General features: G+C 49.9%; 1 protein-coding gene across 9 annotated transcripts in view; it reads left to right on the forward strand.

Moving 5' to 3' along the window:
- Sgsm2 (small G protein signaling modulator 2) overlaps nt 1–10417 on the forward strand; it is a 40740-nt gene extending 30323 nt beyond the window's left edge. For 5 of the 9 annotated variants that reach the window (XM_078042640.1, XM_078042637.1, XM_078042639.1 and 2 more), the window contains 12 exons: nt 23–176; nt 1467–1531; nt 1614–1759; nt 2248–2376; nt 2648–2830; nt 5824–6207; nt 6475–6599; nt 7024–7106; nt 7258–7367; nt 7791–7887; nt 8477–8644; nt 10048–10417. In XM_078042640.1, the coding sequence (XP_077898766.1) occupies nt 23–176; nt 1467–1531; nt 1614–1759; nt 2248–2376; nt 2648–2830; nt 5824–6207; nt 6475–6599; nt 7024–7106; nt 7258–7367; nt 7791–7887; nt 8477–8644; nt 10048–10319 (1916 nt within the window). In that variant the 3' untranslated portion in view covers nt 10320–10417. Of the gene's footprint in view, nt 1–22; nt 177–1466; nt 1532–1613; nt 1760–2247; nt 2377–2647; nt 2831–5823; nt 6208–6474; nt 6600–7023; nt 7107–7257; nt 7368–7790; nt 7888–8476; nt 8645–8864 lie in introns of those variants that run through there. The other 4 variants (XM_021728170.3, XM_005327919.4, XM_005327920.4 and 1 more) reach the window with 2 other exon arrangements.
- Nucleotides 10418–13053: the final 2636 nt, after the last annotated feature.

Consider the following 13053-nt stretch of genomic DNA (forward strand, 5'->3'; position numbering starts at 1 on the left):
CCATGCCCCTTCCTGCCCTCAGATGCTGGCGACATGATCGAGATGCAAGGCTTTGGGCCCAGCCTGACAGCCTGGCACCTAGAACCCCTGTGCAGCCAGCGCTCCTCTTGCCTCTCCTGCTCCTCCAACAGCTCCCCATATGCAACCCCCAGTCACTGCAGCTGTGTCCCAGACCGGTGAGTGGGCAGGGCCCAGATCAGCTTCCTGTTAGCATGTCGGTTCATATGTGTCCCTCCATCCTCAGAGGCTGTCACTTGCATGACAAGGGTTGTCTCTAGAGTTGGACAAACCTGAAATCAAATTTCACTTGTGATATACAGGTGACTTCAGCAAGTTGCTGGGTCTCTCTGAGCCTCTACATTTTTTTAAAAAAAATATTTTTTTTTTAGGGACTAGAGTTGTTGCTCAGTGGCAGAGTGCTCGCCTAGCATGCATGAGGCACTGGGTTAAATCCTCAGTACCATATAAAAATAAAATAAAGATATTGTGTCCACCTAAAACTAAAAAACAAATATTTTTAAAAATTGTTTTAATTGTAGATGGACACAGTACCTTTATTTTATTTATTTATTTGTTTTTATGTGGTGTGGAGGATCAAACCAGTGCCTCACACATGCTAGGCAAGTGCTCTACCAACCCCAACACTCCTACAATTTTTTTTTTTTTTTTTTGGTGCTGGGAATTGAACCCAGGGCCTCGTGCATGCAAGGTAAGCACTTTACCAACAGAGCTATCCCCAGCTCTCCTCTACATTTTTTTTAAAGACATTTTGAGTTGTAGATGGATACAGTACCTTCAATTGGTTTATTTAGTTTTTTGATGTGGTGCTGGGGATTGAACTTCACGTGTGCTAGGCTAGCGCTCTAGCCTCTACATTTTTAAACCTCAGTTTCTTCACTCATAAAATGGAGATAACATTGCCTGCTTCCTACAGCACTGGTGAAGACTAAGTAAGTGAATGCCAGGCATGTGCCTACACAAAGTAGGTACCCAACACTTGTGAGCTCCCCTTCCTAGTGTGCGCATAGACCCTACTGTCAGGCTATATGTGTGAGGACACTCAACAAGTCTCTGAGCACCTGCCATGTGTAAGAGCAATATGCAAATAGCCTTTTTGTAGGGCCACTGGCTGGGTGCTTTCCTCTAAATTGTTACTTCATGTTTTTTTACTGCTACTCCTTATGCCCTGAGGTGAGTCTCTTCATTTTCACATGAGGAAACCAAGATTCACTAAGGGGAAATTAGTTGCCCAAGATTGCTAGGTGGTTGGGGGCTGGTGTCCCCCATCTCTGGCAGCAAAGTTGATGTTGACTGGCAGGGACAGGGAGCTGTTGACATGCTGCTGTGCTGCTCCCTGTGCCATCCTAAGGACCTTGCCTGCCTCCTAGGCCAGAATATCTTCCCTTCTCATCCTTCCTCCACCTCAGGCTACAGCCCTGGGCCTCTGAGCCAGGTTGTTTCCACAGGTTGCCCCTCAGGCTGCTGTGTGAGAGCATGAAGAGGCAGATCGTGTCCCGGGCCTTCTACGGCTGTGAGTGTGTGGTGAGATGGGACTGTGAGGGATCAGGGGGTGGGGATGCACTTCTGGTACAGTCTCCTGCTCCCCACTGCAGGGCTGGCCTACTGCCGCCACCTGTCCACGGTACGGACCCACCTGTCAGCACTGGTGCATCACAACATTATCCCACCTGATCGACCCCCAGGGGCCTTGGGAGGCCTCACCAAGGATGTGTGGAGCAAGTATCAGAAGGACAAAAAGGTATAAACTGGGGCTCTGCAGCCAGAGGCCAGGTAGAGGGCTGGAGTGGGCAGTAGTTGTGCATAGCTGTTGGATCTGGGAGCAGTTTTTATAGACTAAATGGGCATTCGGGGAAATTGTATTTGGCGTGGGGTTGACAGGCCAAGATTGATGGCCATGGAGTAACTGTGTCATAGTGGAATCACATACAGCTGGGTCTGTGGGTCCATGTGGGAAAGAACTAGGCTGAGAATCTGTTCTGCTTCCATATTGCTCTGTGACCTCCGGCTGATCGCCACCTCCCTCTGGGCTCCATTTCCTGCCCTGTAAGGAAGGAGGGTGAATTAGATCTCATCCACTTGTAACCTGGGGCACAGGAGGACAAGGCCATCCTTAAGCTGAATGACTGAAGGCCATTGCCTTGTCCCCCCACTCCATGGGATTGGGCTCAACCAGCTGGAGCACTGTGACTGTGGAAGCCACATAGTCTTTACCCCTGGGCCCCTTAGAACTATAAGGAGCTGGAGCTGCTAAGGCAGGTGTACTACGGAGGTGTGGAACATGAGATCCGCAAGGACGTCTGGCCCTTCCTCCTTGGCCACTATAAATTTGGTATGAGCAAAAAGGAGATGGAGCAGGTAAGAGGAACCCATTCTCATGGGGTGTAGGGAGGTGGGGGGCTGGGCCAAGGGCCTCCAGGGAGGGGGCCTTAGAAGCCTCAGCCCCTTCCCAGCCAGAAGAAACATTACAGAGGAAGGTGGTAGTAGCATGGCCCCAATGACCTCACCCAAGATCCTACTCTAGTTTCTGACCTCTGTAACTCAGGGCCAAAGGTCCAGTGTGCCCAGCCCCTAAGGAGGAAGCCCTAGTACACCCTCCCTGCATATTCATGGTGTGGTCTGAGCACAGGTAGACACAGCGGTGGCAGCAAGGTACCAGCAGGTGTTGGCGGAATGGAAGGCCTGTGAGGTGGTGGTGAGGCAGCGGGAGCGGGAAGCTCACCCAGCCACGCTCACCAAGTTCTCCTCAGGCAGCAGCATCGACAGCCACGTGCAGCGCCTCATCCACCGAGACTCCACCATCAGCAATGACGTGAGCCAGATGGCCCCAGGGGTGGGGGGGCATCAGCATTTGATACTCAGGAGTCCTGCACCAGCACAGCTTCTAATCCTGGCAGCAGAGCCCTTGGAAGAAGGTTTAATATGTCTGTGTCTTGTTTCCTTTGATTGAGAAAAGGGTTAACTGCCACTCTGCTGCCAACTTCTCTGGATGCTGAGTGCCATGAGGATAAAATGAGATGAACTTTTGTGTTTGTTCTGTTTCAACAGACTAGTAAGGAAAGATGGGTTTTTTGGGATTTAGGGAAGAAGCTTTTCCCTCCTTGTTGAAAGAATTCAAGCCTAGCAACAGGTACCCCTGAGTTCCAGGTCTGGATCCACTCCTCATGACAGCAGAGTGTCCAGGCAAGAACTTCCCATCTCTGGTCTCCATTCCTCCACTGTGCTCGTAATGCTTCTGACTGCAGAGGCTTCACCCAGAGTTGCTGGCCAGAAGACAGGGGAGCACTTAGAGCAATCCCACTGGTATCCACTGACAAGATCTTCCCTTCCCTGTGATGTTTTATTGTCTTGTAGAATTGCTCATGCAGTAGTTCAGAGCACTGGTGGTAATTCTTCCTTTAGAACAGCAAGTTCTAAACTAAGGTCATGAGTCTGGGGGTATTGCTCGGTGGTAGATCACTTGCCTAGCATACGTGAGTCCCTGGGTACCAGCAAAACACACACACACACACCATGAGAAAGAGAAAGAAAAAGACAATGGAACAATAGCTGCTTGGCCCAACCAAAACTGATAAATTTCTCTCTCAAAGACACTTTTATTAACTTGTTTTTTCTTTAAAATTGCCTCTTTACTAAATACATTATAATAATAATAATAATTATTATTATTATTATTATTATTATTTTGGTACTGGGGATTGCACCCAGAGGGGTACTTTATCACTGAGCTACATCCCCAGCTCTTTTTATTTTATTTTATTTTATTTTTTTGTGGTGCTGAGGATTGAACCTAGGGCCTTATGCATGAAAGGCAAGCACTCTATCAACTGAGCTATATCCCCAGCCCTACTCTTTTTATTTATGTATTTATTTATTTATTTATTGAGACAGAGTCTCACTAAGTTGCTTAGGGCCTCTCCGAATTGCTAAGGCTGGTCACGAACTTGAAATCCTCCTGTCTCAGCCTCCTGAGTTGCAGGGATTACTGGTGTGTACCAGCATACCTGGGACCCTTACAGACAATATAAACTGGAGCAGTATGTACATATAACTAGCAGGGCACAGTGGCACATGTCTATAATCCCAGCAGCTTGGGAGCTCATGGCAGGAGGATGGCAAATTCAAGGTCAGTCTCAGCAATTTAGCTAGACCCTGTCTGAAGATTAAAAATAGCTGGGCGCTGGCTGGGGTTGTAGCTCAGGGGTAAAGTGCTTGCCCAACACCCATGAGTCATTGGGTTCCATCCTCAGCACCACATAAAAATAAATAAATAAAATAAAAGTAAGTATTTTTAAAAAAAAAAAAAAAAGGAGAAAAAAAAAATAGCTGGGCACCATGGTGCACACCTGTAATCCCAGTGGCTCCAAAGGCTGAGGCAGGAGAAACGTGAATTCAAAGCTAGTCTCAGCAAATTAGAGAGGCACTTAACAAGTCAGCAAGACCCTGTCTCTAGGAAAATATAAAAAAAGGGCTGGGGGTGGTGCCTGGAGTTGTAGCTCAGTGGTAGAACATTTGCCTCGCAAGTATGAGGCACTGGGTTTGATCCTAGAACCACATAAAAACAAAGGCATTGAGTCCACATACAACTTAAAAAAAAAAAAAAAGGCTCAGTGGTTAAGCAAACCTGGGTTCAATCCCTAGTACCAAAAAAAAAAGGAAATTAAAAGACTGGTAAAGTGCCCTGGGTTCAATCCCCAGTGAAAGAAAGGAAGAAAACTAATAAGATACACTCTGTTTTCCATATACTTCATTCCTATTTCCCTATTTATGAATATATTTTTTCTGTCTCTGTGTCTTTGGTTTTTCCTAAAAACCTTAGCCTGTAAAATTGATGTACAGTTGCCTCACTCACAGAAGTATTATTACCCTTCCTTGCTGGCAATATTCTGGAGTTCTTAATTGTCTTAAAATTGTGATATTATCTGATACTTCAGACTTCTTACCTAGAGTGAAAACTACTTTTAGCATCCCTTTCCCAACAGAGAAAAAATAAAAACAGCCTATTTCCCTATGACTCAGCCAGGGTGGTGTACTGCTTCCAGGCAGTAGAACATGTTTCCTTCTACTTCTTAGCTCTCTGAAGCTTATCTGAAGGCCATCATAACTGAGTAGATACCTGCTACAGAAGTTTCCTCTTTCCTGCTAAATATTGAGTACTGAAAATAAGAAAGAACTTGCTTTACCTCAAACCTCCAGCCTGCCCTCCCCACAGCAGCTATAGACAAGACACTGGAACAGCTCTCCTGGGCTCCTGCCTTCAGGCATATTTTTGCAGGGGGAGAGAGGGTACTGGGGCTGAACTCAGGGGCACTCAATCACTGAGCCTCATCCCCAGCCCTATTTTGTATTTTATTTAGAGATAGGATCTCATTGAGTTGCTTAGGGCCTTGCTTTTGCTTAGGCTGGCTTTGAACTCATGATCCTCCTATCAGCTTCCGAACCACTGGGATTACAAGCATGCACCACCACGTCAGGCTCAGGCATTTGTTGAATGTCACTTAACTCCAGTTGGCTGTTGAGCATCCAGGCCTCTGCTCCCATGTCCTCCCTGCAACAACTGCGGGAAGGCCTAGAGCATTCACGTGTGCAGGGGCTGGAGAGGGCTGAAGAAGGTGACTTCCTTTGTTCAGACCCTTATTTCTTCTACCTGGTTATCTGGGCCAGAAGCCACTCCCTAGCAATGTTGAGGGCTGTGGGTAGAAGTAGGGGTATGAAGAGAATTCTCCATGCGGGCTCCATCCAGAGGCAGGATCTATGGGAAGGTCCTAGAGTGCAGGTAGGAGCCACCATCTTCACTTCCACCAGGTGTTTATCTCTGTGGATGATCTGGAGCCTCCAGGGCCTCAGTGCCCCGAAGATTCCAGACCAAAGCCTGAGCAGGAGCCAGGAATTGGGACTCCAGGCACAGCCGTGGTGGAGCAGCAGCAGTCAGTGGAGTTTGATTCTCCTGACTCAGGGCTGCCGTCCTCCCGCAATTACTCTGTGGCATCAGGCATCCAGTCCAGCCTAGATGAGGGCCAGAGTGTGGGCTTTGAAGAAGACGGTGGTGGAGAAGAAGGCTCTGATGGGCCAGCACCTGCAGGCCACACTTTCTCTGAGCCTCAGGATCCCAGCCAAGAAAAGGTTTCACAGGCCAGTGAGCTGGAGGCAGCCGGAGAGCTCACAGCTGTGTGTGCTGCGGCCTACACTGTACGTGAATGTTCTTCAGGCTTCATTCTCAACTGACCTCGGGCCCTCCCAGCACCCCAACACTTGAGGACAGGTTGCAGGGTGGAGGGCAGGGTGCCCTAACTGTCTGGAAGGGAGCATTGAGCCCAACTCAGTGCGTCCCTAGGGACTCTATTCTCAGAGCTCCCTGGGTTCCCTGTTTGACTGCATTTCTTTGGGCACCATATTGTATCCCTAACCTGGGAGGGACTGGTCAGCCTCAGCCCTGAGAGCTGACCACTCTTCCAGATAGAATTATTGGACACCGTGGCCTTAAATCTACACCGCATAGACAAGGACGTGCAGAGGTGTGACCGGAACTACTGGTATTTCACAACCCCCAACCTCGAGCGGCTCAGAGACATCATGTGCAGGTGCCATTATGGGACAGGGCCGGGGGGTGGGGACCTCCAGTTGTGCTGAGTATTTCTCCTCTCCTGATCTGCACTGGGGTCACACTGGGCCCTCTATTTGGAACACTCCCTGCAATGCCCCTTACCCTAACCCTCTGCATTCCCAGAGGTCCTTGAGATCCCTACTTTGGCCATACTTCTTCAGGAAGCTTTACCTGTCTTTGTTCCCCTGCCCCACATGCCAAGTTGTGATGGCTTTTTGTCTCTTTTCCTAAGTACCTCAGGAACAGGGGCCAAGGGCAGTTCCCCATTGTCTCCCACACAGAAAGTGCTTCACAGTCATGGAAAGTCTGACTTATGGCTGGTCTAGGGGCCAACTCCCTAGGGACCCCCCAAGGGAGGGAAGGATGGGGCACAGCCACAGTGATCACCCCTGGCATTTCAGCTATGTGTGGGAGCACCTGGACGTGGGCTATGTGCAGGGCATGTGTGATCTGCTGGCACCTCTCCTGGTTATCCTTGACAATGGTGAGAGATGGGGTATGTGAATCCTCCAAATGAGGTTGGGTTTGGGCTAACAAACTGGAGAAAGGAAAAGATGGCTAGATCTGGGAGGGGGGAATGTCAGCCTGCATGTTTTCTGGGTGTACTGCCCTGCTGCCTCCACATCTCTCCTCAGATCAGCTGGCCTACAGCTGCTTCAGTCACCTCATGAGGAGGATGAGCCTGAACTTCCCCAATGGGGGCGCCATGGACACTCACTTTGCCAACATGCGCTCCCTCATCCAGGTGAGGTCTGCAGCCACCTGTGGGCCTGTGACTAGGCAGTGCTGGGCTATTCTGTCAGCCAAAGGGAAATCAGGAGCATTACAGAAATGTCTTTTAGATAGAAACGTAACTTCTTTTGTTTTCAAAACCATTGTTGTCCACATTACAAACTGGGGAGGACTCAAGGTGTGTGCATGCTTGTAAGTTATAGTGAGTAGTATGGTTGATGGTAAAATCAAACACCCAGACACTGTAATCTCAAAATAATACAGCCCAGAGAAGACAGTGGGGCAACCCCCACTAAGGAGACCTCAAGGGAAGAGGGTGAGGATGGGCTGGCACAGAACAACAGAGAGGCTGAAGACTGGGGCTGGGAGCCCAGGCCTCCCTGGGTAGGTATAGCAGAGAAACAGCATGGGATCAGTCTCCCTCTTCTCCTATGAGATCCTGGACTCTGAGCTGTTTGAGCTGATGCATCAGAACGGAGACTACACCCACTTCTACTTCTGTTACCGCTGGTTTCTGCTGGATTTTAAGAGAGGTAAGAAGCGGGTTAGATCATTGGGCTGGAGTCAGGGGCAGTGGGAGATTCATCTTCCCCAAGTCAATGGTCTTCTAACTCTACTTTGGCACCACATAGGGAGCTTTGAGAAATTACCAGGGCCCCTTCCCTGGCCCAGCCCCAGACTATTGAGGCTGGCTGGGTATGTGTGGGTTTTGGTTTTGTTTCTGGGGATCACCCAAGGCCTTGTGCATGCCAAGCAGGCTTTCCACTGCTGAGCCACACTCCAGCTCAGCATATGTGATTTTATAAGTGCACAAAGTGATTCTATAACACAGTCAGGGTTTATAGTAACCCTCCTAAAAGTTGATGATTTTCAGAGCTTTTTTTCAAACCAAATCTTCCTGAGCATCAAAGGTAGAGTTGCCCTGAAATGAAGTATTGATGTGTAGTCTGCAGTACACACTACAGGTTCTTGAACCCTGTAGTATGTATTGCAGAGAATCCCAGGACTTTGGCTGTGGAGCTCTGACTCCCACCTGGCTCTATCTAGGGGCCTGTGGGCAGTCAGGCTTTGCCTTAGCCCAAGCCCTATGCCTGATGAGTACCAGCCCTATTCTGTTCCTAGAGCTGCTGTATGAGGATGTGTTTGCTGTGTGGGAGGTGATCTGGGCAGCCAGGCACATCTCATCAGAGCATTTTGTACTGTTCATCGCCCTGGCCCTGGTGGAGGCCTACCGAGAGATCATCCGTGACAACAACATGGACTTCACTGACATCATCAAGTTCTTCAATGGTATGAGCTGGCCCAGTCATCCTGGCTAACCCCAGCAGGGGCGTGGGGGCCTCCACTCCTGTCCTGGGCAAAGTTGGAGGGTTCTCAAGAATACCAGGGTCCTTTCCCCATAGGCAAGAAGTCAAGAGCCCAGCAGGTGGAAAGGGTATTCTGCCACAGGGCTCTTCCCAGCCTATACCTCCTCTCTAGGGCTCCCCACAATTATCTATGTTTCCCCTAGAGCGGGCTGAGCATCATGATGCCCAGGAGATCCTGCGGATTGCCCGGGACCTCGTCCACAAAGTGCAGATGCTCATAGAGAACAAATGAGGGCTGTAGCCAGGGGCTGCATGGAGAGCCTGGGCACCAGGCCCCTGGGCTCCAGCAGGGAGAGGTGCAGGGGCATTACAGCCGATTGCTTCAACCCCCAGCTGTCCCTGCCTGCACAGCTATGTTCCTAACAAAGTGATTGTGAGCCTGGATCCGACTCCAGGCTGTGCTGGCCCTGTAGGGCTAGTCAGCGCCAGGCTGCCCTCAGATCAGGGATGGGATGGGAGGGGTTGGCCTCACGGAGCAGCTGCCTTGGGGCACACCTACTCTGTTCTCCTCTTAAACAACTAGGAATAGCCCCACTGCCACCTGCAGCCTCAGCCTGGACTGTCCCCCAATGCCTCTCTTGAATCAACCTGGGGCCCTCTAGAGCTAACAGGGACTATATAGTGGCCTGGGCCCCACCTGTCAAGAGTTGCAGGGGACAATGGGGCTCTGTGTGTTCTCTCTCCTGATAGCCCCTTTGCAGTCCCTGTTCTAGCTGCCTTTTAGGGCATGTGTCCTGGAGACAGGAGACCTAACCTGCCTTCCAGGCCCTCTCCCAAGATTCTAGGGCAGTCAGATGTGGGTCCTGGGTGGGAGAAACCCACCTTAGCAGCACTGCCACCACTTCTGGCCACCTGAGGTAAACTCAAGTGCTCTCCCTACTATACAGGTCACCTATGTGTGTCTGTACAGTGTCACTCTTACCTCCCTGTCCTTTCTTTATGTATTAGATATATCCCTGAAACTGTGGAAGTAACATTCTTGTTAGTTGGATGATCTGGAGCACAGCTGGATCACTAGCTCTCCAGAGGAACCCCAGGTGATTTTATAGGGAGGCAGTCCTGTCACAGCTTCTTCTCAGGGACAGTCCTGAGCTTAGGAGCAGCTTGTTGCCTGTCCCAGGAATCTGCTGAGTCCCTGGGGCTAAGGGATATGGGGGGTGCTTGGTGAAAAGCAAGGCCCACTCTGATTTCCATAGGCTTCTCAGGATGCTGAGAGGCCTAGGGATCCAGAAGTCCCTGAGAGGAGCTGCACTTGCAGGGGTGCCAGGAAGGGTGTGGCTCCTGACCTGAGACTTAGGCATGCTGCTTGCTCTGTCACCCCCACAGCCTCTTCCACTCAGTTCATGCTAGGCCTTGTCCTGGAGGATATATCTGGGTTTGGGGCCTACCCAAGAGTCACCAAGGTATGCAGACATGCCACATTTGGGAATCATGAGAAAGAGCCCAGCAGCTATTCCGCAACCAGCCCAGCCTTCCCAGCCCACCCCTGTCCTGGGCACTGCACGGCCTGTTTGGGGGCCAGCCCACCCCATTGCCCACCCCTGTCTGTAAGTCCTTGGCCTCCACCAAGCATGGTGGCCATTGTGTGCCTGCCTTAGTGACTCAGTGGTTTTGTGGAGAGCGGAGTATATATGTTTTTGGCTCAGAAACTATACTCTTCAGTGTAACCAACCAATAAATACAGCATTTGGCAACACTTGAGGCTCTGAGGACTGCCTGTGGGACTGACATCAGACACTAATGATGCATTGGGAATTCTGTATGCTCTATGATTGAAAAAGTAAAGGGGGCCACTGCTGCATGAGCTAGTCAGGAAGTTGGAGGTAATGGTCAGACCTAAGTACTTGGCAAGCTGGAGGGCCTCACCTCAGAGTCACGGTCCCATCTCAGGTTGACCAGTGACCTCTCCAACCCCTTGCCCCCAGCTGCCTGCCCTCCTGACATGCTGCACTGAGGAGCTGGAGCCGACTGGGAATCACAAGACATCCTAGTCCCTCCCTCCTGCCCTTGTGACACTTTGAGATGCCTGGGTCAGGATGGGCCCTGGAGGGAGTGGCAGGAGGGCCCAGATCCTACTGAGATACAGAAAGAGCCTGGCTGTATTAACAGGTCCTGGCTATAATTACAGGTCACCTCTTCTCCTGCCCTTCCCCTAACCCAGAGTACTGTGGGTCACATCATCAAGTGGTGCCGGGCAGAGGGCTCAAGTCACTTATTGTGTTTTCTAGGTATAGAGGACACTGGCTTGATGGGTTTTAGGGCCTGTTGCTAACTCATTCAGCTAAATATCCCAGCCCATGACTCTAGCAGGCTGGTCCCAGCTATTAGAAAATATGCCAGAGATGCCCAGAAAAAGAAACCAGTTGACACAGAGCCAAGTGTGGTGGCGCACCCCTGTAATTCCAGGAAATATCATAAGTTTGAGGATAGCCTCAGCAATTTAGTAAGACCCTGTCTCATAATAAAAAGAACGGGTTGGGGCTGTAGCCCAGTGGCAGAGCGCTTGCCTAACATGCATGAGGCACTAGGTTCGATCCTCGGCACCATATAAAAATAAATAAAATAAAGGCATTATGGCCATCTACAACTACAAAAATAAGCATTAAAAATAAATACATAAAAAGAACCGAGGATGTCTGTCAGTGGTAGGACATCCCTGGGTTCAATACCCAGTACCACAAAAACAGTTGACATGGGCATCTCTGGGGTCAAGGGAGTTGATAAGCTCCTCAGGGAAACACTCCCCGCTCCAGCTAGCTCCATAGTCTGGAATCAGAATTCTTTCTGCTGTGACCACTTGAAATGAATCCACCAAAGGACTGAGTAAAGTAGCCTGGGAGTGGCTTGGCTCCTTTCCTCCCATCTTGCCTATTCATTTCACCCAGACTGCTGGCTGGGCTTCTGGCACTAGAAGGAATCACAAGCAAAATGATAGTTCTTCTGGGCATGGTGTCTCATACCTGTAATCTCTGTGACTCTGAGCAGGGTGATGGCAAGTTCAAGGCCAGCCTTAGCAATTTAGCAAGGTCCTGAGCAACTTGGTGAGTCCTTTTCTCAAAATAAAAACTAAAAGGGCTAGGGACGTAACATGCCACTGGGTTAAATACAATAAGTAAATAAATGTCTGAAGCACAGTGGGCTCTAAAAACACCATCATGGGACATTCCTCAGAAAGTGAGTCCTCCTCTCCTACAGAGCAAGAGCAAAACAAAACTGGATTCATAATTTTTTTTTCATTGTCCATTAATTACCCTGACCACAGGCCTGTCTCTGCAGGCTCCTGCTATTTTCTGAGTACGGGAGGGCTGGGAACTGCTGCCTGTTTCCGCCCTCAGATGATCCTAGGTCATCATTTCTAGGACAGAGTCTTTGTGTTCCCAGTCAGTGCCAGGACTGAGTGAGCACTCATGAAGGTTAATTCTTACCCAAGTCCCTCCCAGAAGTAGCACTTGGTTGGCCAATGACTGTGACCCAACTCTTCCTCAAGCTACCGGCAGAGGGAGCCCACATCTCACAAGTGAAAAAGGCTGACTTGTTTGTAGTGGTGGGGACTGGATTTCTTGTCTTGGTACTGGGGACCAACCTCAGGAGCACTTTGCCACTGAGCTACATTCCTAGTTTTTTTAAATTTTAATTTTCAGACAGGGTTTCACTAAGTTATTGCGGGTATCTCTGAATTGCTGAGGTTGGCCTTGAACTTGTCATCTCCTGCCTCAGATTCCTGAGTTGCTGGAATTACAGGCATGTGCCACCTTACCACGATGGAGGCTTTTCTTGATATTGGCCCTTTTCCTTCAGAGAGCAGGACTTCTAGACATTTGTGGCCCCCATAAGGGTAAACCCTCCACCACACCCATCCCAGAAGAGCAGCAGAGTCAGTTCCCCCTGCTGGCACTGGAAAAAGGGGCCTGATATACACCCAGGCCCAACTGACTGCTCCCTGACCTCAAGTCACTACCACCACTTGCTACTGTCAGTCTGCCAAATGGCAAGCTGGGGAGAAAAGATGTAGCTATAGGGACTTTGGTTTTCTAGGACAACTGGGTACAGGACCCCTTGGCCCCAATGTCCAACCTCTTCCTCTGCCTATTCCCTTCTCTGAAAGGACAGCTTTATGCATTCCCCAGGGGAGTTGTCATGACTACAACCCCAAAGCCTATGCACTCAGATCCCAGGGCAGTCCTCTCTGCCTTCCTGGTAATCCCCTGGCAGGCCCTGCCTGTATAAAATGCTCCCACAATGTCCCAGACAACTGTGTGACCTCAAAAAGTCACTCAGCCACCTCAAACCTATTTCCTTATCTGCCCAAATGGGCTAGCTCTTGGCTGTTAG

The sequence above is a fragment of the Ictidomys tridecemlineatus genome, chromosome 3, assembly GCF_052094955.1.
Source record: "Ictidomys tridecemlineatus isolate mIctTri1 chromosome 3, mIctTri1.hap1, whole genome shotgun sequence".
Taxonomy (NCBI): Eukaryota; Metazoa; Chordata; class Mammalia; order Rodentia; family Sciuridae; genus Ictidomys; species Ictidomys tridecemlineatus.